This window comes from Salvia splendens, chromosome 3, assembly GCF_004379255.2.
Source record: "Salvia splendens isolate huo1 chromosome 3, SspV2, whole genome shotgun sequence".
NCBI lineage: Eukaryota > Viridiplantae > Streptophyta > Magnoliopsida > Lamiales > Lamiaceae > Salvia > Salvia splendens.
The window spans coordinates 42515229-42543140 of record NC_056034.1 but is presented as its reverse complement, the minus strand read 5'-3'; the positions used below and the strand labels follow the sequence as shown (position 1 = coordinate 42543140).

General features: G+C 38.5%; 5 protein-coding genes across 5 annotated transcripts; 3 read left to right on the top strand and 2 right to left on the bottom strand.

Annotated features, from left to right (window-relative positions):
* The first annotated feature begins 4762 nt into the window (after positions 1–4762).
* LOC121796160 lies at positions 4763–5666 on the top strand. Its single transcript, XM_042194916.1, has 2 exons — positions 4763–5406; positions 5507–5666. Exons 1-2 carry the CDS (start codon positions 4881–4883, stop codon positions 5518–5520), a joined length of 540 nt encoding a protein of 179 aa, XP_042050850.1. The 5' UTR covers positions 4763–4880; the 3' UTR covers positions 5521–5666.
* A 1228-nt stretch (positions 5667–6894) lies between these two features.
* On the top strand, positions 6895–14937 carry LOC121797059. Its single transcript, XM_042195795.1, has 5 exons — positions 6895–12172; positions 13603–13901; positions 14056–14228; positions 14661–14743; positions 14894–14937. The coding sequence occupies exons 1-5, from the start codon at positions 7252–7254 to the stop codon at positions 14935–14937; spliced, it is 5520 nt and encodes a 1839-aa protein (XP_042051729.1). The 5' UTR covers positions 6895–7251.
* A 5745-nt stretch (positions 14938–20682) lies between these two features.
* On the top strand, positions 20683–24261 carry LOC121796159 (probable protein phosphatase 2C 54). Its single transcript, XM_042194915.1, has 4 exons — positions 20683–21137; positions 22379–22576; positions 23117–23328; positions 23406–24261. The coding sequence occupies exons 1-4, from the start codon at positions 20919–20921 to the stop codon at positions 23962–23964; spliced, it is 1188 nt and encodes a 395-aa protein (XP_042050849.1). The 5' UTR covers positions 20683–20918; the 3' UTR covers positions 23965–24261.
* Positions 24262–24466: 205 nt separating this feature from the next.
* LOC121793681 (UDP-glycosyltransferase 74E1-like) lies at positions 24467–25042 on the bottom strand. Its single transcript, XM_042191721.1, has one exon. It carries the CDS (start codon positions 25040–25042, stop codon positions 24551–24553), a length of 492 nt encoding a protein of 163 aa, XP_042047655.1. The 3' UTR covers positions 24467–24550.
* A 156-nt stretch (positions 25043–25198) lies between these two features.
* LOC121797058 (UDP-glycosyltransferase 74F2-like) lies at positions 25199–25927 on the bottom strand. The gene has a single exon (XM_042195794.1). The coding sequence runs from the start codon at positions 25925–25927 to the stop codon at positions 25199–25201; it is 729 nt and encodes a 242-aa protein (XP_042051728.1).
* Between the last annotated feature and the right edge of the window lie 1985 nt (positions 25928–27912).

Genomic DNA, 27912 nt, shown 5'->3' with positions numbered 1-27912 from the left:
GAAAAGGTTAGATGTTTGTAGTATCCCATAGCCTATACCGCTTTCAAATACATCAAAACTAAAAGGTTTTTTTTGTTCAACTAGTGTATGAAAGGAGGAACACTAAAAACAAGCCACCACGGATCCCCAAAGCTCAAACCGGTAAATTGTTTTCCCCTTCTAGTTTATTTAATGAGTTAATACCGTATCAATATTGGAAGCAGCGTATGTAATTGTGATATTTTTCATAAACAAAAGCCCATTCTGCAACAAAACCAACAACAGAGTCATGCGAGTGTATGCATGACATAAATCCATATTATTATGCTTAAATTGTTTTATTCTTGTGACGCTTCACTCTTAAAAAGTCAAAATAAAGAGATACAGAACAGAAAAATAATTGCTTGGCTACCAGGCTTTTTTAATGTGAATTTTTAAATGTAATGTTCAAAGCTATTGTGATTATGTTTCAGGGGTTGTATTACAAAACAAAACAACACCTCACTCCACCAAAGGGCAAGAGGCTGATGCAAAAACAACAAATCCTGGTAACTGTCTCCGATCCTCCAAACTGGAACTTAGTTGTGATGTTTGAGATGATATATGTAATTACATTTGGTTATGTTAAACACCTAGGGCTTAAGTTGGAACAACTCAGTATTAACTATCTCTGCTATTTAGATAGATGTGATTGTTTGTATGAAAAAAGGTGTGAGATGGGTGACATCTGTGTGTGTATGTAAGCATCAGTGACTTTAATGTTTGTAAATAATATAAAAAAGTAGAACTAAGCTTAAATATGCCATCATATAAGAGTAGTCAAACCAATAACATTGAGACGGATAAAAAAAGACACGACTGAACATATTTCAACAGCTCGAACAGGTACATAAATGAATATACCGTGCATATCTTGCTGTGTTTGTTATGATGTGAGTATTAAACAACTGTTTTGTTGTGAACAATATGTCTCAATAATGAGTTGATTATTATGGCTAAACTCAACATAGGACATTTATGAAAACAAATAACTATGTATGCAGTTTAAACTTCAATGTTTAATACACATATTATGACTTCTGACTAATATAATACTCCTGGAGCATGTCATTTTTACCTCTACCTGAAATTCTAAAAGTAAGAATTGTTTGTGGGAATAATTTGGTGTTGTCAGTGATGAATACTATGTGTTTATAAGAATGTCATTGTATTTAGTGTTTGCAGAATATTTCTGTACAAGTAGCACTAATCATGATTATACTTTCAGATACAAGGCCTACACCCAAAAACGTTGCAGTAGTGGATAAACATGCTGGAGACACGGCTGAACCTGTATCTCAATCTGGAAAATGTGAGAACAATAATAAACTTAAGATATCTTGCATTATTTGAAATGATTTGTGTAAAAAAAATTTGATTTGTTATGATGCTTATGTCTCAATTTCATATTCAAACTTCGCTGTCTATGTTTGTTATGATTAGTGAATACAATCGAACTAATTTGATCATGTTTTTGTAAATGTAACACAATGTGTAGCTGTAGGAAGGACTGGATTGTCCTTAAACAAAGCCAATGAACTGATTATTAGGAAAAGAGCCCGGGCACATGAAAGCCTAAAAAGAATGAATCTGGAAACGACTGGAAATGTGAATGCAGATACATCCCATGTCCCAGACAATGATGCAGTTAAGAATACGCCTGATAGTTTCATGCTTATTATGACCTAACATGTTTATATGTTATTATGACATATACTAGCGCATATTTTGACATGAAAGTGTTCATTTTAATAATATTATTATTATTTAATCATATGACATATTAAAAGCGTACCATGACCAAGATTGACACCATTTTATTATGACTTCGTTTGTCGCATAACATGACACAACACTGATTATTTAACTATTTACAGTATACGCGTAAGACGAATAATTTTCATATTACGTAGTCAACGACCTACATAGTCAATTAATATGACCTACATAGTAAATTAATATGACCCACATAGTCAATTAATATGACCCAAACCAGCTAAAATACATGCATGTAATTTTAAGAGAAATCTTCAACCGTGCTAATACTTGCAGCCATGAGCATGATTGAATATAACTGTAAAACAATTTTCATATTACGTAGCTGGTTTTTTCAATTATATAAAGAATACGATTCGACAACCATAATGAATTACATGGTGAAATCGCAAGAAGACGCGGTGCGAAACAATTTGAAACGAAAAAAAATATGGTATGTTGCTGCATAGTCATAATCATTCTACTACGTTACTATGAAAAAAAATATCACTCAGTCTACCCTTAAGGACTAACCCATTACACAAAATAGGTATTCTTTGCATTCTGCGTTTCAAAAAGGTACTACACTGTGTGCTTTTGTTTCAAACGAAAATCAGTGGTGATTATAGATGCTTGTAAAGATGGAGAAGACAATGACTTGTGATTCACCTACGGGAGTATTCCAGAGGCATTGGTATGAATTCAACATTACAACTCACAGTACTACAAAATAATTACTGAAACTAACACTTTGCATGCATTACAGAGGACATTCTTTTGTAAGTATTTATCAAGAATTGGATGTCACAATCAATGCAAATCGATTATAAACATTCCTATTCAGAGGATGAAGATGAGTTGGAGAACAACAGACAATGCAGAAGACAGTGGCGTTTATTTACTTAGACACCTTGAAGTCTACATGGGTGACAGGGAGGGACAATGGAATTGTGGACTAACGACAAAGAACAAAGGTATGCTACAGTTTTTAAGAGCTAAATACAACCGTGTGTTGATGTTGGCAGGAATTAATCACAGCGCATTACTGAATAAAGATGCGGCATATAAACATTATGCGAAGGAAAACAAGAAAACCAAGATCAACGTAGAACACATGATAGCAAACTACGGATCGGTGCAAATGTATATTGCATAGGTTAAATAAGTTTTTCATTTTGTTCGTTTCTTTGTTGACACTGTTACCCTTGTTTTGGAATTGCGTTTTACACAGCTCACGGATATCAAACACAACGTTAGTCTGTTTCTCCTATAAGTTATGAATTTTTTTAGAGTAATTCCATCTTACTGTTTTCTTACTAAAAGTGTTTTTTCTAAATGTGGTGCTGTAAACAGTAAACCGTATATTGAGGCATAATAGAGTGCATAAGTAGGTCATAACATTTTTAGTATACAATGTGTCATAATAAGAATAACACCATAAATCATTACCTAACACTATTGGGACCCAAACGAAGTACCTAAACAACAGTACGATTGAAAAAAAATTTAGGTGTGTAACAAATGCAGTACAACAACCATGCATTTTTTTAAGTGGAATAGATTTCAAGCAATCCACAAAAATTATGTAGAATAATAGACAACCATTTGGGTCATACTAATTAATGTTATATGTCAAAACAACAATATGTTAAAATAGGGTGAAACTATAACTACATTCAAGTCATAACACAGGGATTGTATTTTATAACTCAAAAGATGAATGTATTCTAATATGTCATAACAAACAAAAAATAGGTCATGGTCATATAAATGTAACATTAAGCAAATATGGTATGCAAATTCGACGGAGTATTGAAGAAGAATAAATTATGGGCTAATAAACTCAACTAGAGAGCAGTTAGAGGAGAGAATACGATGCACGATTATAGGAATTAGTATAACTAACTATATAAAGTAATTTACTTAATTATCCTTTGTCGATTAGAAATAATTAAAATAGTAATATCTCAAAATTAAATCTGGCCGTTATTTAATCTAATCTTAAGATTAGATTGTCTAATCCAATGGACATAATTTGGTCTACAATTCTTGGTTTAAGGCCATTTTTGTTTTGATCAAATACCTATATATATATATACTCAGGTTTTAAATTGTCTAATTCTGAACATTTATTGATGAATATCTGAATTACTATACACGAGGTATATTTATTTTTGTAAGATTTTGTGTAGTGCACATATGTCAGGTGGAACACATAAAACTATAAGGGCCTTAAGCGCATGTATAGTCATTGGATCTATACTATTCATATAATATCTTAACTAATAAGTACAAATAATTATAAGAATTTTTGGAGTGTATGGATTTGATTTGATTTGAAGGGATTCTTATCGGCCTTGTATTTATTACAAAACCCCATCTGAGCAAGGGTTTAGGTAAGTATTGGTTCCACATATTTATTGCAATTTTTCTGCCCATTCCCAACATGTACCCTCTTCGACTAGATTAGGGTTTGGTCCACTCACGGACCACATATGAGTTTTCTTGATTATCAGCTCTTATGCCATTCATTGAAGAGTGTATTTTCAAGATTAAATGTCTTAAGTTCGTCAATAACTAGAGCACATTTCATATCTGGTTAAATGTGGAGTGCGTCTCTCACGTGGTCTCTCGAAAGTTGGTATGTGGACTAGCGCTGACAAATTTGGATACGACACGAACACGCATGCACGAAATTAATAGATTGGTGTCAAGCTTTATCGTGTTTATGTCCTTATCCATGTGTGGGTTCATGTCCCATTATTGATTTATTCTTCTTAAATTAAAAGATGTTTTACAAGGAAAAAGAAAAAGAGAAGGCCCAAAATTTTTAAAATAATACTAATATGAGCAAGAATCGGGTCCAGCAAGTGATGCTGCGAGCCCACAAAAAAGCCCAAATATCTGTTTGTGCAGATTTGTGAGATGCAGCCCAATTAATATTCCTTGTACCATTATTCTTTTTTCTTTGGCCACCATTTATCCCAAAAGCCGACTCTATTTTTTTCTTAGCTGTCTAAGTTCACTCTTCTTCAACTGTGTTTTCATATTTCCAGATTGGTTGATTTCCAAACATCTTCTCATTTTCAATCAAAATCGAGCTAAGCATGGCAGCCTATGGAGCTCTGGTTTCTCTTATGCATACCATAGATACTCTCGAGAAACATCCTTCCCCTCCCATCTCTATCGACCAAGAACAAGTTCAATCTCTCACTCAAAACATTACCTTCTTGCAAGAATTTCTTGATGGTTATATTTCCCCGGATGCTGATAGCCATGAAGCCGATCCATTGGAGCGTCGCATTGCTGATGCAGTTTATGCAGCTGAGGACGTTATCGAGTCTCAAATTGTGGTTCAAATTGACAAGCGATCCGCAATCGTTGAAGATCCCGACTTCTATCAAGATCTGCAGAAAGTGATTGAAGAAATGGATCTGATCAAGAAAGATGTGTCGATGACTGCAATCCAAGCTCAGCCGCACCTAAAGCGCGTTGCAGACTCGACGTCTTCTTCCACTGTAAAGGAAAACGTGATGGTGGGGTTTGAAGAAGTGTTTCTTGAAGTTTTGGACAAGCTAACTGGAGATGAACTCAATCGCCAAATCATCCCCATCGTGGGGATGGGTAGCATTGGTAAGACCATTCTCGCCAGAAATCTGTTTAATAATGCACTTGTTAAGGAATATTTTGATATTTGTGTTTGGACTACGATTTCTCAAACTTATAATGTTAGAGAAACTGATATAAACGGGAAGTCCAAGGCCCGGGCTGACCCGACCACGACTCCCCTTAAGCTGCCCGGAAGGCCCGTCACGAGATCAATGAGACAAAGGCTTCGGGAAGGCGTTTCAAACTTCATTAGGAGGGGAATGGAGGAGGCAGATGGAATGCCCGGTCGGGCGAATCCACACCTCCAAAACGCCCGACCGGGCGTTTGTGCGCTGAGCATCGTCCACAGTCCAGAAAGTTCGCCCGACCGGGCGATTTCACCATCCCAGAACGCCCGACCGGGCGTTTGTGCGCTGAGCATCGTCCACAGTCCAGAAAGTTTGCCCGACCGGGCGATTTCACCATCCCAGAACGCCCGACCGGGCGTTTGAAGAAGCAGCGCCGAATCCAGAAAGTTCGCCCGACCGGGCGATTTCACTTTCCCAAAACGCCCGGCCGGGCGATTCAACTTTTACATCCGATTTTCCTTGTGTTTTTAGCCCTTTTCTTGGGTTTCCAACCCTAACTATAAATATCCTTTTTGTAAGACTTTAAGGGCAGACTTTGATGAATGTTATTATGAAGACTCCTTTGAGAGCATCTCCCATGTGAGATTTCTATCCAAATTCCTACATTGTAGGTTGCTTGTTTTATGTTCATTTGGCTAAATCAAGTATAGGTATGCATTTATGGTTGTGTAGTCATGAATGTGGAGCCAATGGAGTGTTTGCTTTGGGTGAAAGTAGCCTAGGGTTGCCCACATCTCTTTGTGGGAGGTCATAGGTCCTCAAAGAGGATTCCTCCTTCTTTACACTTTCTTCTCACCTTCTTTCTCTCCATCCAAAACCATTTTGAGTTTAGTTTTTGTGGCTAGCTCAACTTATCTTTACTTTATCTTTGAAAACACAAAAAAATTGAAATCAAACACCGCTTTGGGTATTTCTTGGGCACATGGAAGGTTTCCCTCACAAGGAACCTTTATCATTTGGTATCTAGAGCCTAGGTGCCTACCAAGTGTTTGATTTTAAACCTCTATGAAATTTCATTTTCCTTGTTTTTCCTTATTTCTTTTGTTTTAGCCTTTGCTTGTTTATTGGTCAATTGTTGTAGGATTGAGCTGATTTTTGGTGTGCATGAACCTTGATATATGAACTATTGTCCTGAAAAATCTTAGCCAAAAATTCTATCATTTGATAGGTCAAATTAATGTGTGAAGTTGCTGCCCTGTTTTGTGCCCTAGTTTGACAGATTTGGGGAAAACGTAAAATCGAGGGTCTTCTCGAAAACCTGCTATATTGGGGATATTTTTCCCTCTTTCTAAACCCTTTAATCTTGTTATCTACCAAGTTTCATCAATTTTGGGGTTGGGTAGCCATATCAAAAAATTTCCTAAAGATCAGCCAAGAGTTACATAAATTTTCAGCTCAACTAAGTTTGTTTGTTAGCTTCCTTAGGCATTGAACCTTACTTTCACATGCTTGATTGGCCTTACTTGCTTGGTTATATTGCCTATGTGTATACCTTGATTGATTTGTCTTAGCGCTTGCATTTTGGAAGTTGGATATTGAGAGTGAGTGAACCTAGCCCTCACTATATTCTAAGCCTTTTTCCGAGTGACATTGGTGAGTGAATTGGGGGTGGGATTACCAATTGGGAAGTGAGTTCTTACTAAAATCTCCCCTTCTTGTGTGTGTGAGTGTGGATTTTACTAACCCTTAGGACTAGATCCTAGTTTTTTTTTTTTATTTCTTATTGTAGGTACCATTGTGAATGCCACCTCGTACTAGATCCACCACGATGGGGGATCCGCAACCGGGTGCGAGCACGAGTCTTAGTGTGGCGGGGGATGAGTTGAAAAACTTGATGGAAAAAATTATGACGGATTTGAGGGATCTAAAAGAAGGCCAAACCACAATGCATGTCACTCAAGATGCTATGTTCGGGGATTTGAAGGAACTCAAGGTGAACCAAGCATCCATCCATGAAAACCAAACTTTTCTCCACGACGAGCTCAACGCTTTGAAGGCCGTGCGACTATCAAGGTCAAACACCCCTAGGAGCAATCACACACATCATGATGCCTCCGAGGGGAGTAATGGAGAGGAAGAGCCATATGGTTGGTACGATCATGGGGGGCGCGGGGGACAAGGAGGAGGACGGAATGGGAATAGGAATGGTAGGTTCGGGAACATGATGGGCGGAAGAGGAAATGGAAACATGGGGCACCATGGGTGGAATGGTAGGCATGGAAGATATAGAAACTATGAGGAGGAGATGGAGCCGCGGTATGATGATCCCACCAAGTCTATCAAGCACACATTTCCCGAGTTCCACGGCAAGTTTGATCCCGAGGCCTACTTGGAATGGGAGTCACAAATGAGCAAAATTTTCTCACTCCATAACTTTTTGGAAGGTGATAAGGTGAAGGTGGCAATAGCCGAGTTTCGTGGCAATGCGGATACATGGTGGAATGATACGATGAGGAGGAGAAGGATGGTTAGGGGAGGGGAAGTGGGTTCGTGGGCGGAGTTGTGTGAGCTCATGAGGACTACCTTTGTACCAAAGTCCTATTTCCTCCGACTTCGAGGGGAGTTTCAAGATTTGAAGCAAGGGACGAAGAGCGTAATGGAGTACTACTATGAACTCCTATCATTGATGAGCAAGGTAGGGGTGGAGGAGCGAGAAGAGGCGACTCAAGATCGATTTATCCATGGCCTTAACATCAACTTGAAGCACAAGGTGCAAGTGGAGGCATTGAGGGGAATTTCCTTGGACGAGGTGATTGGGTTTGCCGACACTTTTGAGAGGCAAAGTAAGGAGTTGGTTTCTAGCCGGGCTAAATGGGCGTCTAGCCAAACCGGAGGGACGGGGACTAGCAAGTGGAGTGCTCCCGGCAAGAAGGTGGAAAGCATGGCCAATCCAAACACCCAAGGGAGGCCGATCGCGAAGGCTCTACCGGGTACTCAACCTATTAAAGCTATAGCCCCTATGGAAGACAAGAAGGTTCAATGTTTCAAGTGCAAGGGGTATGGCCATTATGCACGCGAGTGCCCAAACCAACGGGTAATGGTTATCGGGCAAGATGGTAGCGTGTATAGTGAGGAAGATGAAGAAGATGGGGAGGGTGTGGGCACTAAAGAAGTGAGCCCGGACACCGACATAGCTTTTTCTAGTGGCGAAGAAGAAGATACACCCTTAAGGGCTATGGTTGTACTCCGAATGCTCAATGTACAACCCAACCTTGAAGAGCATAAGGAGCAAAGGTGCAACATCTTTCATATGAAGTGTAAGGTGAAGTCCAAGACGTGCTTGGTCATCATAGATGGAGGGAGTTGTACAAATGTGGTGTGTGACCGGTTGGTGGCCAAGTTGGGATTGAAGGTACTTAAACACCCAAACCCCTACAAATTGCAATGGTTAGGGGACTCCGGAGAGTTGAGGGTGAAGGCTCAATGCAAAGTTCCATTGAAGATTGGAGAAGTTGAGGAAGACATCCTATGTGATATCATTCCTATGACGGCATGTCATGTTTTGCTAGGGAGGCCATGGGAGTTTGATAGAAGGGCCTACAAAAATGGCTTCACGAATGAGTATTTCTACATGCTCAACGGGTTGAAGGTTCGTTTGAAGCCATTGCTACCTAGTGCCGTGTTTGAGGCTAGCCAACATCTACAAAAGGAAAGAGAGAGAGATAGGGAAAAAAGGCTAGTAGAAGAATGTGAGCTAAAAAAGCCAAGTGAGAGTGGGGGTGGTGAGAGAAAAATAAAAGCGCCCAAAGGAGAGCACCCACAAACAAGAGGGGGAAAGGAATGTTTGATAGCTAGTAAAACCGACCTTGGGTGGGCACTAAACAATCACCCCTCCGTTCTCCTCGTGGTCCGTAAGGATTTGTGCTTAGCTACTAACCTTGACCCGTATCCTTTGATTGTCCAAAGTGTGTTGCAGGAATTTGAAGATGTATTCCCGGAAGAACTCCCGAGTGAACTCCCTCCCATGAGGGGGATCGAGCATCAAATTGACCTTTTGCCGGGATCATCACTCCCAAACCGGGCCGCATACAAGGCGAACCCCAAGGAGACACAAGAGCTACAAAGGCAAGTCGAGGAACTCCTTGCCAAAGGTCTAATTCGTGAATCTCTATCTCCTTGTGCCGTACCCGTCATTCTTGTACCTAAGAAGGACGGAAGTTGGAGGATGTGTGTAGATTGTAGGGCAATTAACAAAATCACCATCAAATATAGACACCCTATACCTAGGTTAGACGACATGTTAGAGGATCTTTGTGGCTCTATATGTTTTTCTAAAATTGATTTGGCTAGTGGATATCACCAAATTCGCATGAAAGAGGGAGATGAATGGAAAACCGCTTTCAAAACCAAATTTGGCTTATATGAATGGCTTGTGATGCCTTTTGGTTTGACTAATGCCCCTTCTACATTCATGCGTTTGATGAATCATGTACTTCGTCCTTTTATTGGGAAATTTGTGGTGGTATATTTTGATGATATCTTGATTTATAGTCGTAGTGTTGAAGAGCATGCTAGTCATCTTAGGAATGTGCTTGAAGTGTTGAGAATGCATACTTTATATGCCAAGTTGCCTAAATGCACTTTTTGTGTTGAGGAAGTTGTGTTTCTTGGTTTTGTTGTGGGAAAGGAAGGAGTGCGGGTAGATGAGGAAAAGGTGAAAGCCATTAGGGAATGGCCAACACCTAGGAATGTGAGTGAGGTTAGGTCCTTTCATGGCCTTGCTAGCTTCTATAGGAGGTTTGTTAGGGATTTTTCCACAAAAGCTTCACCCTTGAACCACCTTGTCAAAAAAAATGTTGAGTTTAAGTGGGGGGAGGAGCAAGAGAGAGCGTTTAGTACTTTGAAAAATGACCTCACGCATGCTCCCTTACTAGCACTCCCCAATTTTGATAAAACTTTTGAACTTGAGTGTGATGCAAGTGGTGTGGGGATCGGGGGAGTTCTCATGCAAGAGGGTAAGCCCATAGCTTACTTCTCGGAAAAACTAAATCAAGCCCAATTGAACTACCCCACATACGACAAGGAGTTGTATGCTATAGTCCGTTGCCTTGAGAATTGGCAACACTACTTGATGCACAAGGAGTTTGTGATACACACGGATCATGAGTCTATTAAGTTCTTAGGAGGTCAACATAAACTTGATAAAAGGCATGCTAAATGGAGTGTTTTCCTAGAGACTTTTCCCTATGTCATTAGGTACAAGAAGGGAAAGGACAATGTGGTTGCCGATGCTCTTTCTAGGAAGCCTTTTGAGACCTTGCATGATGGCACTTTACTTGTGAGTGATACCGTGTGTTTGAGAAAGCGTGTGCTTACTATGTGTGCCTCCAAATATGTTGGATTTGAGTTTATTAAAGACCTTTATGAGCATGATCATGACTTTTCTTCTATTTACGGAGCTTGTGAAAAAGGTGCTTTTGATAAATACTATAAGTTGGATGGCTATCTTTTTAGAGAGAATAGGTTGTGCATACCTTCATGCTCTTTGAGAAACTTGTTGATTAAGGAGGCTCACCTAGGGGGCCTAATGGGTCATTTTGGGTTGCTTAAAACTTTTGACATACTAAGTGAGCATTTCTTTTGGCCTTGCATGAAGAAGCATGTTGAAAAGTTTTGTAGTAGTTGCTTAGAGTGTAGGCAAGCCAAGTCTAAATCTAACAATTATGGTCTTTACACCCCTTTGCCTACTCCTACACATCCTTGGGTAGACTTGTCCATGGACTTTGTTCTAGGTCTCCCAATGTCTCCTCGGAAAAATGATAGCATCTTTGTGGTGGTGGATAGGTTTTCCAAAATGGCTCACTTCATTCCATGTCGGAAGACAAGTGATGCCAAATTCATTGCTAGTTTATTTTTCAAGGAGGTTGTAAGAATCCATGGGGTCCCGAGAACTATTGTAAGTGATAGAGACGTCAAATTTTTGAGTTTCTTTTGGAAAACGCTTTGGGGTAGGATGGGCACCAAACTTCTTTTCTCTACCACCGCACATCCCCAAACGGATGGTCAAACGGAAGTCGTAAACCGCTCATTGGGAACTCTTCTCCGTGCCTTGGTTTTTGAAAATAAAACTTCTTGGGAAGAATGTTTGCCTATAGCCGAATTTGCTTATAATAGGACCATACATTCCACCACCCAACAATCTCCTTTTGAGGTTGTCTATGGTTTCAATCCACTCACCCCGTTGGACTTGTCCACGGCCGATTTGCCTTTGTCTTATATGGTTGATGTAGGTGGGATGAAGAAGGCCAAGTTTGTACAAGACTTGCACACTCGAGTGCAAGAACGAATCCGCAAGATGGGGGAACAAGTAGCTCAAAGGGTGAACAAAGGGCGAAAGAAAATGTTGTTCAACCCCGGAGATTGGGTTTGGGTACACTTTCGGAAAATGCGTTTTCCCGACAAAGCAAAATCCAAGCTTGCCCCGCGAGGGGATGGCCCATTTATGGTCCTAGAGCGTGTGAACGACAATGCCTACATCATTGATCTTCCCGGTGAGTATAACGTGAGTTGTACTTTTAATGTGGCTGACTTGAGCCCGTTTGATTTTGTAGGGGACGACCCAGATTTGAGGACAAATCCTTCTCAAGAGGGAGAGGATGATATAAACGGGAAGTCCAAGGCCCGGGCTGACCCGACCACGACTCCCCTTAAGCTGCCCGGAAGGCCCGTCACGAGATCAATGAGACAAAGGCTTCGGGAAGGCGTTTCAAACTTCATTAGGAGGGGAATGGAGGAGGCAGATGGAATGCCCGGTCGGGCGAATCCACACCTCCAAAACGCCCGACCGGGCGTTTGTGCGCTGAGCATCGTCCACAGTCCAGAAAGTTCGCCCGACCGGGCGATTTCACCATCCCAGAACGCCCGACCGGGCGTTTGTGCGCTGAGCATCGTCCACAGTCCAGAAAGTTTGCCCGACCGGGCGATTTCACCATCCCAGAACGCCCGACCGGGCGTTTGAAGAAGCAGCGCCGAATCCAGAAAGTTCGCCCGACCGGGCGATTTCACTTTCCCAAAACGCCCGGCCGGGCGATTCAACTTTTACATCCGATTTTCCTTGTGTTTTTAGCCCTTTTCTTGGGTTTCCAACCCTAACTATAAATATCCTTTTTGTAAGACTTTAAGGGCAGACTTTGATGAATGTTATTATGAAGACTCCTTTGAGAGCATCTCCCATGTGAGATTTCTATCCAAATTCCTACATTGTAGGTTGCTTGTTTTATGTTCATTTGGCTAAATCAAGTATAGGTATGCATTTATGGTTGTGTAGTCATGAATGTGGAGCCAATGGAGTGTTTGCTTTGGGTGAAAGTAGCCTAGGGTTGCCCACATCTCTTTGTGGGAGGTCATAGGTCCTCAAAGAGGATTCCTCCTTCTTTACACTTTCTTCTCACCTTCTTTCTCTCCATCCAAAACCATTTTGAGTTTAGTTTTTGTGGCTAGCTCAACTTATCTTTACTTTATCTTTGAAAACACAAAAAAATTGAAATCAAACACCGCTTTGGGTATTTCTTGGGCACATGGAAGGTTTCCCTCACAAGGAACCTTTATCAGAAACACTTAGACAAGTTCATATTCAAGCAAGTGGGCAGTCACATGATCGGAATGAGAATGAAAAATTGAGTGATTTGAGTGAAAGTGAATTGGGAGAACAATTATAGTATGTTTTTATATTGTAGGAGGTATCTTGTAATAATGGATGATATGTGGAGTGTCGAGGTGTGGGATAAGATAAAAGTTTTCTTTCCTGATAACGAAAACAGGAGTCGGATAATCGTAACAACTAGGTTGTCAAATTTGAGTTTGCAATTGAATGAGTCTTATAAAGTCGGTATGAAATTTCTTGATGAGACTAGTAGTTGGAGATTGTTTTGTAAGACTATGTTTGGGAAAGAAAGTTGTCCTCTTGGATTGGAGAATATTGGAAAGAATAGTGTAGCAAATTGTAAAGGGCTTCCTTTATCAATTGCTACGTCAGGAGGTCTTTTGGCAAAATCTGAGTGCATAAGAGAATATTGGGAGCGTATAGAGCAAAATTTAAATTCAATTGTTATTAACAGTAATGATGAATTTTGCTTGAAAATATTAAGGACAGGCTATATCTACCTTCCAAACCATTTGAAGCCATGTTTTTTATATATGGGTGTTTTTGAGGAAGATTGTAGGATCCGTGTGTCAATGCTCGAGAAGGTATGGATTTCTGAAGGATTTTTAAAACCAAGGGGTGGGAAATGTTTGGAAACAATTGCGCACGAGTACTTAATGGAATTGGTTGATCGAAATCTCATATTAGTTGATGAGTTGGGGTCTCTTGGAAATGTTAAGTATTGTAAGATTCATGATTTATTGAGAGATTTGTGTTTGAAAGAAGAGGAAAAGGAAAGGTTTTATCAGGTGATAGGAAGAGATGTTCCTCTTTGCATGAATGGAGAACGCCGTGTTGTACTTAAAACTATAAGGTCGTTGAAAATATTGGGATCTTTGTCACATACTCGTTCCATAATATGTGATTATGATGACTATAATCATGAATATGAGAGTGATAAAGGAGAGTGACAATGACGACGTAAGGGATTATGAGGACAGTGAAGAGGAGAGTGATTATGAAGAAGTTCGACTACCTCACAATCTTAGATTGGTGAGGACATTCAAAGCGTTTGATGAAGAAACTGGGAGTAGTTGTTTATTCCTGGATAATGTGTTTGAATCAGTTAACTCACGGTACATTGCAGTTAGAGTTACTCGTCGGTCCAAATTCCCTTCCTCGATTGATTTGCTCTCGAATCTACACACATTGATTATTAATTATTCGCATGATATTAAATTATATCTGAAATATCAAGAGGTTGAAAATATCATATCTGAAATCGGTTCGTTGCCCCTTCTTGAGAAGCTTGTATTGAATGGTGATTTTTTCAAAACAGGCAAGTGGGAAGGAAACAATTGAAGGCCATTTCCCAAGCCTCAAGTTTCTACAATTGGAGGGTAGTAATCTAAAAGAATGGATTGTGTTTGAGAGTTCCCACTTTCCACTTCTCCAGGAACTTCATCTATTTTCTTTACGACGTCGACAACTGGAGGAGATTCCATCAGAAGTTGGAGAAATAGCAACGCTCAAATCAATTGTTGTGTTAAATTGTAGTGAATCGGCAGTGGTGTAGCTGCTATTTGGATTCATGAAGAAGCACTAAAGTTGAAGAGCTTAGCAAATGCCAACTTTGAACTTCAAGTGGCAGGTATGCAGAGTCTTGGGTGTTTGTAGAATTGAAGAGTACTCTTGGGCTTCACTTCCTCTTCTCATTCCAACTCATGTGCAAGAGTACTGAACTAGAGTTTCTGTTTTGTAACATTGCTTGAATTCTATTGTTACTTTTATTCTACTGTAGTGTTTTCCATGACCATCTTTCTCTTTGATGCAGTTCGAACGTAGAAATCGGACTAAAACCTTCGGTGTTAAAATGACTTGAAATTCGCACGGTGCATGCGAATCGGCGTTTGGAATCGTCGCGATGATGGACGATGGATTTTGGCCATCTGACATCGTTTAGGGGGTGAAAACGACTTTCCTTTTGAATTTCTAGGGTTTCTAGACTCTTAGCGTTGTTTTTGTTTTTGGAGGCAGTTGATTTTTTTATAAAAATATTTCGTTTTCACCGAAACTAGGGTTTCTCTGAATTACTTCTCCGTTCAGTCAGTTTTCTCCGTACGTTTTGCATCACTCTTTCATTTGCTTCCTTGTTTTTAGTCATATACATGTAACATTCACCTCATTGATTTTGATGGCTAAGATAAGAAAGAGTGCAACTCGATCGTGTAGTCATGAGTTAAAACTTAAAACCAGTTACGTGAGTATTTTTTATATTTGTGTAACATTTCAAGAATTGTGTAAATCATGTTAATCAAGAGATGCCATAAAAGTGTTCATTCATCCATATTATTTATTTGTTTTGTTTTAATAGTATCATTATTTTCAAATTAAAAAAAACGAAGCTTTACAAAAGATTGTATACAACCATAAATGGCTGTTTGGGATCACCTTAAATAAAAAAAAAATTTACTCATAGAATATTAGGCCTCTATAATGATAGGAGAGCCCAGCTTGATCTCGTTGATATTTGTTTGTGTAAATGGCTGTAATTTGCTAATTATATTGTTTTGAAGTCTCGGAGGCGGCCCATGTCTTAGAATTGAATTGATTGAGTATCAAACTTTATCGAATAAGAGTTCAAAAGCATCTAACGATTAATTATTCCCTTCTCGCCAAATAACCGCTCATGAGTCATGACCATCAAAACTAGTATACCAACTAAATACTCACTCCGACCACGATTAATTGACATAAATTTCTTCTTTTTTGTTTCATTTGTCACAATTAACTAACACCCTTATCTTTTACTACTTTTAATACTAACTTATCACATTCACATTTTATTACTATAAAACTAATAGGATTCACATTCCATTAATTTTTTCAATCTATTTTTCAATATATTTCTTAAATCTGAGGTGAGTCAAACTCATTTTTCACTAATTGTAGAAAGAGGGAGTACTGATTACTCGTTTTTTACCTTAATTATTGTACGAACAAATAATTAAAACAATGGTAGGATGAGAACTTTGATATCATATTCTCATGGATACCTAAAGAGGAATATCTATTCAATAACAAAATTCATCACAAAATATTAGTATTATTATTATTATTCAAACTGATTGGACAAAGTCTTCCCATGGGCTTTCAATAATTGCATTAGGTACAAGTAGCAAGACAACTACAAAAAATTTTATTTGTATTATGACAATTGAGATTGTTGTATGTTAAGATTTCATAATTGAGGCTGTATATGAGTATGACAAATACGAAAATCAAAATGATCGATAATAGTTTGATTTTGGATCAAGTGGGGTCGGAGTTCGGCCTACCTTAGCGGGCTCATGAGTATAGGAAAATTCTATTAAATCGGACCTTAAAGCTGGTGACGATTCTATAGTACGACAACTCCTCCCCAATCCTTAGAGTTAGAGTTAGCTTGCGTTCTTCTCTAGTCATCTATTTCTAGCGACAATTGTTGCACAACATCGCGCCTATCTTTTAAAACTGACAAAAACTTTTTTCACTATATTTGACCCCATAAGTTTCATTTTCTAAATCCATCCTTACTTAAATAAAAAATGTCATACTTTTTGGCCAAACTTTATTCAAAATACAAAAAAGTGACCTTATTGATATCATACATAAAAAGGAATATTAAAGTCATTATGTTTCTTCTCATAAATTAAATGAACGGTAGAAAATATATTGCTACTAGATTTGGTGCTCAAGTTGTGTAGCTGTTTCCTTCGAGAGAATAAATTTCTTCCCAAATAATCAATTTTTAGTAATCCCCAAAAGACCACAGCATATTTTAAGAAACTTTCCAAAATTATCCCAAACATGAATCATTTGATATATCACTACCTACACTTTTATCGTCATACCTATCTAATTAATGGTGTGGCATCCATTCACTTGCCGCATTCTTTGTGGTAATCATGATTTTGATGGTCAATTTTAATGGAATTTACAATTCGTGTATCATGGAGTATATTATAGTAGTATGTAAAAGAAATTAGATTAGTGGAATAATTTCTTAATCAAGTTTCGATTCGATTTTATCTAGTTATATTGGACTATGAGAGGATATATTTCTACCTGATCTAGACTTAGGAATTAAGATATTGACCCACAAAATTTGCTTATATATTTTTCACCGAGAATCGCATGTTAGATACTTAAAATTAAATTTTTTGAATGTTTCGCATTTTTAGAAAACTCTATAGTTGTAGACTTGTAGCCACACCAATTTATAATTTAAATGGGTCTGTTCGAATTCAAATATATTCCACAAAACTGAGTTCGGACCATAAAACACATCATAAATATGTATTTATAAGATTAATTAATGTTACGGCTACAGCTATGAGTGATTTAAATTTATATCCCAATTAATTGGATAATATGAAGCCACGCCCATGGTTGTTATAACCAGTCATCGATTAACAAAAGAGTCCATTTATCAATCCAATTGACACAGACTTATTTGTATACATTTGGAAATGTGGACAATATGCCAATCCACTTTATAAAATAACATAAAATGAATAAAAAAGTCATTTCAATATTTCAGCCGCAATTTATTTTTATCCTCCTATTAAATGGTGTAAATTTCGGACCGCACATTTTATACTTTTTTTTTTGAAATTTAGTCAACTTTAGGGTAAGTTATAGTGTAAAAATCCCTACAAATTATATAAATTACTTAAAAATATACATTAAAATAAAATTTAGAAATCTCAACCCCTAGTCCCTATGAATGATTATTTCTGTGTCCGCTTCTATCCACCAAATAAATGGCGGTGCCATACAGGCGCCTTGCCGTTACTTCGTATCTATGTTTTACTTTAAATTTGTTTAAATTTCTTTTCGAATATAAAAATGTGCAACTTGATTGCATCAATATTCTTTGCTGTAATAATACACATTTTCTAGATTAGTGTTACTAGGAGTATTATTTTAATGTAGAACTACAACTTGTGGCCGTCTTTTAATATAGCCGTCTTTTAATATAAATCAAACATAGTACATATTTTATAATACTCTATCGATCAATTAATATATATCGCACTTTCCTCATCGGTTTCTTTGCTATAATATCTCATTTGACTTTTATTATACATTACTATATAATAAATAGATCATGTACTATATTAATTTATTTTATTATATTTTATTAATATAACTGTAATATACTTACCAGTCTATAATTAATAATTTTGTTTTTTTTATTTTAGCCCGTAAATAAAAATTAATCACATTATATTTATGATAAATTTACTATATTCTCTATTAATAATACTTTAATTATATTTTATTTCAGTCACTTATATATTTTATTAATTTCATATTAAAATGAATATATAAAATTTATAGTATATACTCACATTGCTCTAATTTATTTACTCTATTCCTCTGTACCATTTGATCCGTGAAACAATAAAACGTTTATTTAGGGTTAGGGGGGGGGGGGGGGGGGATAGTAATTGATTTTATTTCACCAAGTTATCTTACATGAAGCACTAAAGTGAAATCACAGAAATATTTGAATCTAGAAGATAATAGAATTCACTAATCAAGACTCACCAATATGAGCATTTTTAAATATAAAACAATTTATAAATAACTATAGGCTATAGCGTGACATCCACGTAAGAAAAAAGACAATACTAGTATTATAGTATTATTAAAAATATTTGGCTTTTATGTGAAACTGAAACGTGACTCGATCTTGCAACACAAGGGAGAAATCTAGAGAGAGAGACTATAAATATATTATTAGATACAGTTTTCATTTGGCTTTCATGTATTGAATATATTTTCTTCAAAAAGAAAAATAAAGATAGATAGTTTGTGTTTGATTTCCGTCTATTTTGGCAAAAGCCCCAAAAGAGAAATCTGATGTCATTTTCTTTGCATCATATTCATTAGATACATACATACGTGGGTGTCTTCTCCTTCACGACCACGCTTTACGATTTTAATTAATAGTCGTGGCATGATTATTACCAAAAAAACAATTTATTCTTTCACACCAAATACAAACAATATCATTATCATATTGTTTGCTTAGCATCAGTATTATAATTAGTTGGAATCTTTGCTTTATACAGTGTCTCGATTTCAATATTCGAAACATTTATATATATTGAGTATTAGTAATCGAAAAGTAGAAAATATGAATGATCGTAAGCTTAGTGTGACACCCGGCTGTACTATAAAATTTAATGATAAATAAATTCGACAATTTTAAAATTTGCAGCTTAGGATCAGAAAATATCGTACAAAAACATTTTTTATAAATTTGGACACCTAAAATATACTCCTATAAAGCAATTTTGACAGCTGATATACAACACCCATCGCACAACCAATTTTTCTATAGCTCTCATCACTAGCCACTAGTTAAGTTTTTAAGATTGCTAGTTGTCGATAAAGTTACTTAAGAATTAATGTACACTTGCAAATTACATACTCCATTTAGTACTATTCCCTCCATCCGCGTATAAGAGTCTAGTTTTTTTTTTTTTTTGATCCGTCCGCAAAAAAGTTTCGATTCATTTTTGTTATAATAGTAATTAGACTCCACTTTCAACTAACTCACTCTACTGATATTTTATTTAAAATTAATAATATATACAAATGACACTAATATACTACCAACTTTTTTTCATCCACTTTCGCACAAAAAAAAATGAGACTCCCCGTCCTATTCGCCGACAGAGGGCATAATACTGAAGTCGATGTTAATAAATAGCATAACTAACCACTTATAAAGATTCGAGATAAAAAATCCGCCTTCTTTATTGACTCCTAATTTGGATCTTGGAAATGACAAATAAAAACTACTCAAATTTGTATAAAGTCATATTCATAGCCTTGGTAATTACACCTTTTATGGAAATGGAAATTGCACCATACTATTCCAACCTTTGGTAATTATCTACTTATTGAATATTCACTAAAAAAATACAGAAAACAAAAAAAAAGAGAAAAATGAGAGAAAATTATGGAAAGCACAAATAATCCCCCCCAACCCAAGCCCCAAAAGGTTAAAATCTTTCAAACTTATTATGCTTTTAGTTTGACAAAAAAATTGGACCTAATAAACATGCATACAACCGACCTTTACTATCAGAGTTGGTTCCATCATTTTTTTCATTTGGATGAGAAGAAAATAGTGGCTTTGATCCCTAAATCTCTATGCTATGGGACAAAATATCCCTCTGTTTGATATTCAAATTATTCTAATTTTTGCAAAGAAAATAGTAAAAAGTAAAGAAAAAAGAAGATCGATACAACCTCAGACATCAGACATCAATGATAAACTCAAAAATACAAAGGTACAACCTCAGACATCAGTGATAAACTCAAAATACAAAGGTAGTTTGGAATTGAAAATTTGAGAAGTTATGCCTTTTAGAAATGAAGAAATCCAAATGCCCCCAAACTTTTCACAACCATATTTTCCACAAGCACAAATACAAAAATCTTGAGCCCCCCGGGCCCCCCCCAGCCCCCCCCCCCCCAAAAACCAAACAGCATCTCTCCTTCCACATAAATAAAGGTATACATACAACAGAACTCCCAACTTACAATGGAGCATGCCCCTCTCTCTCTCTCTCTAGAGCTCTTCACAGCATAAACACATATTCTGCGAATCTTCTCTCACCCAATCCATGCCCCATCACTACTGCTACCCATAATTTCCCCTCAATATTCTCAGCATAGCCAACCTCCCCGGGAAAGTGCAGGGGAAAAAGAATAGACCAAACAGAGACTTTGTTGTCCTAGTTGACCATAAATTATCATACAAAATGTGTGTTCAAGACGCAGACAAGGTCAGTGAGGGAATGGAAGATATGAGCCTTCCAAATCATGATGATGATGATGATGATGATGATGATGATGATGATGATGATGATGATGTGAGTGAGGGAAGCGTCGTCAAGTCTATGCAGCCGTCGCATTCTGCAGCTGAAAATCGAGATAGCAAGGCCGCTGATCCTGTTGCAGCTTCTACAATCTCCTTTCCGGTAGGTAAAATTCGTCTAATTGGGTTAGATTTGGTCGTGTATAAAAGGTAGTAGTGTGCTCTTTCTGCAATTTGGGGGTGTTATCTTAGTTTCAAGTTGGGATGGGAAAAAGAGGAGAGACACGGAGAAGATTTGCTTTTCTCCTTTTGGTTGCAACGGTGAATTTATTCGAATTGAGCGATTTGCTGTTTCGTTTTCTGCAATTAATTAGGTCGGTTTATTTTGGGGATGGGGATAGGGGCGTTGAATCAACGACCTAGATATCATATCACATCTAAGATTTGAACTCATTGTGACCTTTTGCTTTCCATAATTATTGCTATTCTAGATACCCAAAATTTACTAAAAAAGTTAACTTTAAATGATCTTGCTTGTTTGAAAATTTGCCTCTATTGGCCAATCTCATCTTCACACTTGGAATTATTGTAGCCTTCTTCTGTCATTGTGATGAAGATTATATGTATTTTTCCTTTTATGGCCTTTATGTGAAAGGAAGTTATTCATGTCTTGCAGCAGATACTTGAAAGAGTGAAACTTTAGCTTCATTCATGCCATATGCAACATTGTGATAAGTTTCAACTTTCAAGCAACCAAAAATCCTAGTAACTAACTAACTAACTAAGAATGAGATTTCAGCTTCTGTGTTCCTTTCTTCATTGGAGATTTACTTGGAAGTTGTTATATCTCTCGATGCCGATTGACGACACATATGTTGAGGATTGTTTGAAAATTCTTCATGTCAAGGAATATTTTCTTTTTAAGCAATTTTTTTGTAAGGCTTACTGTGGTCTCACTTGGTTAGCATTGATATTGTTTTGGGTCTGAGCTTGAACATGTATTTCATCTATCTGGTGTCTATGGTCCACACACAACACTAAGGCATGCTTTCCAGCTTGTTGTTCCAATATTGGGGAACGGACATTTGTATTTGCACTCAGGCGAAAATACTTGCCTTATGAGAGATATAAATGGTAGTGTGCTGGGGTTTGATTTGACAGATTTTAGGATTATCTCATATGATTATGGAATTTTGTATCAAATTACTTATCTATCCCTAGAAGTTAGAATAACTAAGGATATTACAGGCATATGCCAAAATTTGTGAAAAAAAAACTTTTTTAATAGTAATAGATATAGTTAGAAGCTGAAGTTTGGAAATTCAGTGTTAAGTTTTTCTTGGACTATTGGACTATGATGGTTTTTGTGCTCTCGGTTCCTCATATTCTCCTTTTCCTTCACAGCTGGAAACCATTTCTGAAGAATCAGCTATCTCGGACAAAACTCAGATGATGAACAATTTTCTGCCCACCCTTCGGTCTGGGGAGTGGTCAGACATTGGAGGCAGGCCACATATGGAGGATACTCATGTTTGTATTCCTGACTTAGCTATGGACTTCGGTTACGCTGCAGGTGGTGAGGAAGCCATGTCCTTCTATGGGGTAAGTTCTTTAATTTGCCGCTATTTTCTTTGAGAAGATTTGCACGTGAACTTGATATAGACATATGTGAATACTTTGTATTGCTCATTCAAAACTGATCAAGAAGTATTTTAGATTATCTAACTCATGGCTGTGGTATATGGGCAGTCGTGTTGTTCAATTGTGCTTTAGCATGTTCACAGATTTCCTTCACGCAATACGTTATTTCCTCTTGCAGCCACCATAAGCAATTTAATCTTCTATTAAGACAACAAAATGGCTTCCTTAATTATTATCTCTTATTTATGACGTACTATCGGTTTGCATTTGGTCTATACAGTTATTGTGCCATGCATTTTTCAAATGAGTGCATTCTTTAAATTCGATATAAATTATTATCTGCAAAGGAATTGCATTCTTTTACATTTGTAGGTAACATGCTAGCCCAAGATGGAATATAATCCAAAGTTCACGACACAGACATAAATCAGATTATCAGTATCACAAAATCAAACAAGTTCATCTTTTTTTTGTCTTACATGTGAGTTGGATTTGTTTTAGGTGTTTGATGGACATGGTGGGAAGGGTGCAGCTCAGTTTGCTCGGGACCACTTGCCAAGAATCATTGTTGAAGATGCTGATTTCCCATTGGAACTCGAGAAAGTGGTTATGAGATCATATATAGAGGCTGATGCTGCATTTGCAAGGTCTTGTTCTGTTGAGTCCACACTGTCATCTGGCACGACTGCACTAACTGCAATGATACATGGCAGGTAAAGGATTATTAACTGGATTTGAAGTTCTCTAGAATCGATTGTTCGTTTGCTAAATCTGGCATATTTCTGAACAGGTCATTGCTTGTAGCAAATGCTGGAGATTGTAGAGCTGTTTTATCCCGAAGTGGAGTTGCTGTCGAGATGTCAGAAGATCACAGGCCTTGCTCTGCAAGCGAAAGGATGAGGATTGAATCAGTAGGTGGCTACGTAGATGATGGTTATCTAAACGGACAGTTAGGAGTGACCCGAGCTTTGGGAAACTGGCACATCAAAGGCCTGAAAGAGGTTGAACGAGGCGGACCTCTGAGCGCAGAACCGGAACTCAGGCTAACTACACTTACAAAGGAGGACGAATTCTTGATAATTGGAAGCGATGGGATATGGGACGTTTTCATGAGCCAGAATGCAGTAGACTTTGCTAGGAGGCGGCTCCAAGAGCACAACAATGTCAAGCAGTGCTGCAGAGACATAGTAAATGAAGCCAAGAAGCGAGGGGCTACTGATAATCTGACAGTAGTGATGGTGTGTTTTCACTCCGAACCACCGCCTCCAATTGTCGTTCAAAGGCCTAGAGTTCGAAGGTGCATTTCTGCAGAAGGGCTTCAAAGCCTCAAATTCCTGCTTCAAGGCTAGAGCAAGAGCTGCAATAAATTTGTCAGAATTGATCCATTTCTTCTTACAGGTAACAATTTATGATTTATGATAATAATATGATGTTGTGAGCAACTTGTAAATATGCCTATTGATATTGATACCGCCATAATTCCTTTGTAAGCTTCCACATCGTTGTCGAGTGGTTGCATAATCGAGGAGTAAATCTCGAGATTATTGCTGTATGTTGTTCGAAGCAACAGGACCACATGTACATAAACAGAGACAATGTATAAGCTGTGTGGCCATTTTTCTGAGTAAAACGATGATATTCTCATAGTGCTTCAGCTTCTTCTATTTCTCCATCTTCCTAATAAATACTCCCTCTGTCCCAATAAATATGCAACATTTGGTTTTCGGCACAAATTTTATGCAGTGTTGTTTTGTGAGTTAATGAAGAGAGAGTAAAATAAGAGAGCAGAAAAAGTAGAGATAGTGTTGTTTCCATTTTAGGAAACGTTTTTTTTATTAGGACAACCTAAAAAGGAAAATGTTTCATTTCTAATGGGACAGAGGGAGTATATTTGATCTTCAATCTTATTAAAGAAAGAAAAAGCTAAATACAGTTTCAATATGCAGAAGCCACAATTGAAGCAACAAATTCCTCAATATTTTGATCTGATGTGCCTCCTGCATCAACTGCCTCTCTAGCTAATCTCTTCCATCCCTCTGCACTTCTCATCTCTTCCCCTCCCTCATCTTCCATCACATGCTTCACACAACGAACTATCTCGGCTCCTCCGACTGCACATCTTTGGTCGGGGTGAGCCCGGATCCCCACCCCCCACACGTCCGCCATCAACTTAGAGTTGGTGGTTTGATCGCTCCACTGATGCATCCCCACCATCGGCACTCCCAAGCTCAATGCCTCGACCATCAAGTTCCACCCGCAGTGCGTGACGAAGCACCCCACCGCCTCGTCCGCCAACACCTCCAACTGCGGGCACCACCCCACCACCAACCCTTTCTCCAAAGAGAAACTGTCCGGAAGCTTGGACTCCTCCGTGGGTCTAACCACCCACATGAAGCAATAGCCGCAGAGTCTCAACCCCTCCGCCATACTACCGAACGAAACATAAATGACCGATCTCGGAGCACGCCGCCCGAGCCATTCGGCGCAACTTCCCTGCTCGGCTTCAACACGCTAAGGCCATATACTCTGTCATCTGCCATTCGCTTGTCCAAGTACGCCGAAGGTATGCTCGGCCCGATCGTCCTAACCTTCCCCATCCTGGCCATCCACTCCGCCTGCCATGATCACCAAGTAACTATTAAACTTAAAAATACATAACGAATCACTCATCCTATCACTAATTGGTTTTGTGAACAGTTCCTCTGTTTCCAGCTCGTAGAAGCTATTGACCAGTATGCAATCCGCCTCCGCGATGTTCTCGAACTGATCCAACATCAGCTTCAAACCGGACGGATACGACCCGTCATACATGAACAACGGCATGTCTGACGGTTCCATAGCAGGCAATCCAGCAAGACGAACAGCGCCACCGTCCGAACACGGCAGCTGAATTCGCCCCTCATACAAATGGTGGTAGATGCTAGTCACCACACACGATTGAGTGAAGAAATCCACTCCAACCAACCCAAACTTCTTAGCAACATCGAGGCACCACGGAATGAGGGGGTCGTAGACCATGCAGTTGACTGGCCGGCAGGATCCCCTCAGCCGCTCCAGGAGCTCCTCCATTATTTTCATCCCGACGTGTCGCGTGTGGTCCACGAACTCCTGAAGGTCGTCGTTGAGGTCGCCTCGCCACCCGTCGTCGTATCCGTCGGAGATAGTCATGAGAAGTCCTGCATGGATTTGAAGGTGTAGCGTGTGACGGCGAGTGTGATTTTGACTCCCTTTTGTGCTGAATTGGAGCATGGGATTTATGTGGCCTTGAAGCTGATCCGGCATGATCAAGCAATGGCCTTTGCTTTTCTCCATTTCAACAAATATATATGCCTTTTTTGGGTTGTGTTTTTGTATTTGCTACATTCTTCCAACTAACAGGTTCTTATATAATGTGTATTTCATCAAATAGTATTTGTGAGACTAAAACATGTAGTTTTTTCTTGATAGGAGTATAAGATAGAGAAGGGGATTATATTTAAATTTGACCTTGGCTTAATTTGTTGATTAGTATTAAGTTTGTTGAATTGCTACATTAAACTATTGAGCAAACTCTTGAGTGATTAATAGTAAGCAATCATACTTAGCTGCTAAGAGTTGTGGTACGAATTTGACTAGAGCCATTAAACTGTTGAGCAATCTCTTGAGTGATTAATGTTCTTTATGATAGTAAAGTTGACTACCTTTCAATCTCTTGGTTTTAAATATTACTCCATAGAAAAAGGTGTCTAACAGTCTTTTTAACAAAATTAGTAGTAATAATTTTTCATTTATTTTGCTTAGCCGCAGTAACTTGAACATTTCATGCAACTAAGCCGTGCTTCATCGTCTTCGCCTTAAGAATTTGAGTCATCGAATACGCGAGCGCCATAGCCGGGTTGACCCGAATGGTGGTGTTGAACGCTCTACACACCTTCATGTGCGCACGCAGAGCTTCTTCCCTCACAACGCCGCGCACCCCTCCGTGCATCTTCTTCGACTCCTCCTTCACCGCCTCCGCACACAGCCCGCACACCCACTTCCCATAGAACCGGGCCCGCGTCTCCCGGATGTAGGCGGCCGTGCACTCCTCCAGCAGCCCGCAGCACTCGCACGCCACGGAGTTGACGTCGTTGGCCGCCGCTGCCGGAAACCTCAAATCCATGTACTTGAATATCCCTCTCTCCTTGATTCTCTCTCCTGATCTTTGCACCATGTCGAGTGACAGCCGCCGAGTGTTTCTGTTTGCCAACATCGTGTGCTTGTTTTCTAACATCTCTCTCTTTCTATTGGTTGTAGTGTTTGTCTGAATTTCTATATATAGATGGATTATGACAGGACAATTTAAGGGGATGATTGAAATATCTGTGGTTGGTCACAGGTTGGGTAATATATGCCATTCGTTTCATTTTCATGTACGGTTGGAGAAATTGATTTAGTGTAGCATTAATTGTTTGTGACATTGATGTGTGCACCTGATACTCTCAAGAGTCTTCATAGTTGTGTATTTCTGTGCAGTTGGAACAACCTCACTCAGGTGTGACACAGATTTGGAAGGTAAAGTAAGATTGATGGGACTGAATTAAATCATTGGATTATATCGACTTGCGTTTCTCTGTCGCACAGCTCGGCCATATATTGGGTTCGCAACTTGATCTAGATTGTCCCATAATAATAAAGAAGGAAGGTATCAGCATCAGATTCACACCGCCATTTGTTATTTTGAGTTGTCTACCATTCAATATCTCATTTTTTTACTTATAAACTTATTGTCCAGCGATTGCACAATAGTGTTTGCAAATTAATTGCACCTCATATACCAGTGCCATGTCGATTATGTCGATAATTGACATGTAAATTTGATTACCATGTCGATATTTCCATTTTATTCTTAAAAATGAATAGATAAGATTACTTAAACTATTGAACATTTCAAGTAAACGCTTCAAACAATGGAACAAAACTGATCATTTGCCCTTCTAAAATTTCACTATATCTCTACTCTCCAAAGTGTCCAAAAGTCCCTTTACTTGTGAGACTGGAGGGCCTTGTATCTGTAGTGCGGAGTTGGTTCAATGAGCTTAGAATTCAAAATGAGATTGACCCAAATCCTGCTTGACTAGATTAGACCCGAGCAGCGTGATTCCACAAGGTACAAATGACATGAAATACTCTTGCATGCCGATGAGTTGCACATGGGCCGTGCGCTTGTGGCATCGAGATGCATGGACCGTGCAGCACCTCTGCCTATTTTGACGTTGAAACAGACTCGGTCAGCGGGATACTCTTTGGACTTGATGCCAAAATAATACACAAGCGGA

Bases quoted from the DNA above. Each gene is read 5' to 3' on its own strand.
- LOC121797059 (XM_042195795.1), top strand. From the start codon at position 7,252: ATGCCACCTCGTACTAGATCCACCACGATGGGGGATCCGCAACCGGGT. The intron at 14,229-14,660 runs GTACATTGCAGT...GTGAATCGGCAG, and splicing joins TTTGAATCAGTTAACTCACG to TGGTGTAGCTGCTATTTGGA. The intron at 14,744-14,893 runs GTATGCAGAGTC...ATTCTACTGTAG, and splicing joins CTTTGAACTTCAAGTGGCAG to TGTTTTCCATGACCATCTTT.
- LOC121797058 (XM_042195794.1), bottom strand. From the start codon at position 25,927: ATGGAGAAAAGCAAAGGCCATTGCTTGATCATGCCGGATCAGCTTCAA.
- LOC121796159 (XM_042194915.1), top strand. From the start codon at position 20,919: ATGTGTGTTCAAGACGCAGACAAGGTCAGTGAGGGAATGGAAGATATG. The intron at 21,138-22,378 runs GTAGGTAAAATT...TTTCCTTCACAG, and splicing joins CTTCTACAATCTCCTTTCCG to CTGGAAACCATTTCTGAAGA. The intron at 23,329-23,405 runs GTAAAGGATTAT...ATTTCTGAACAG, and splicing joins ACTGCAATGATACATGGCAG to GTCATTGCTTGTAGCAAATG.
- LOC121796160 (XM_042194916.1), top strand. From the start codon at position 4,881: ATGGCAGCCTATGGAGCTCTGGTTTCTCTTATGCATACCATAGATACT.
- LOC121793681 (XM_042191721.1), bottom strand. From the start codon at position 25,042: ATGGCGGAGGGGTTGAGACTCTGCGGCTATTGCTTCATGTGGGTGGTT.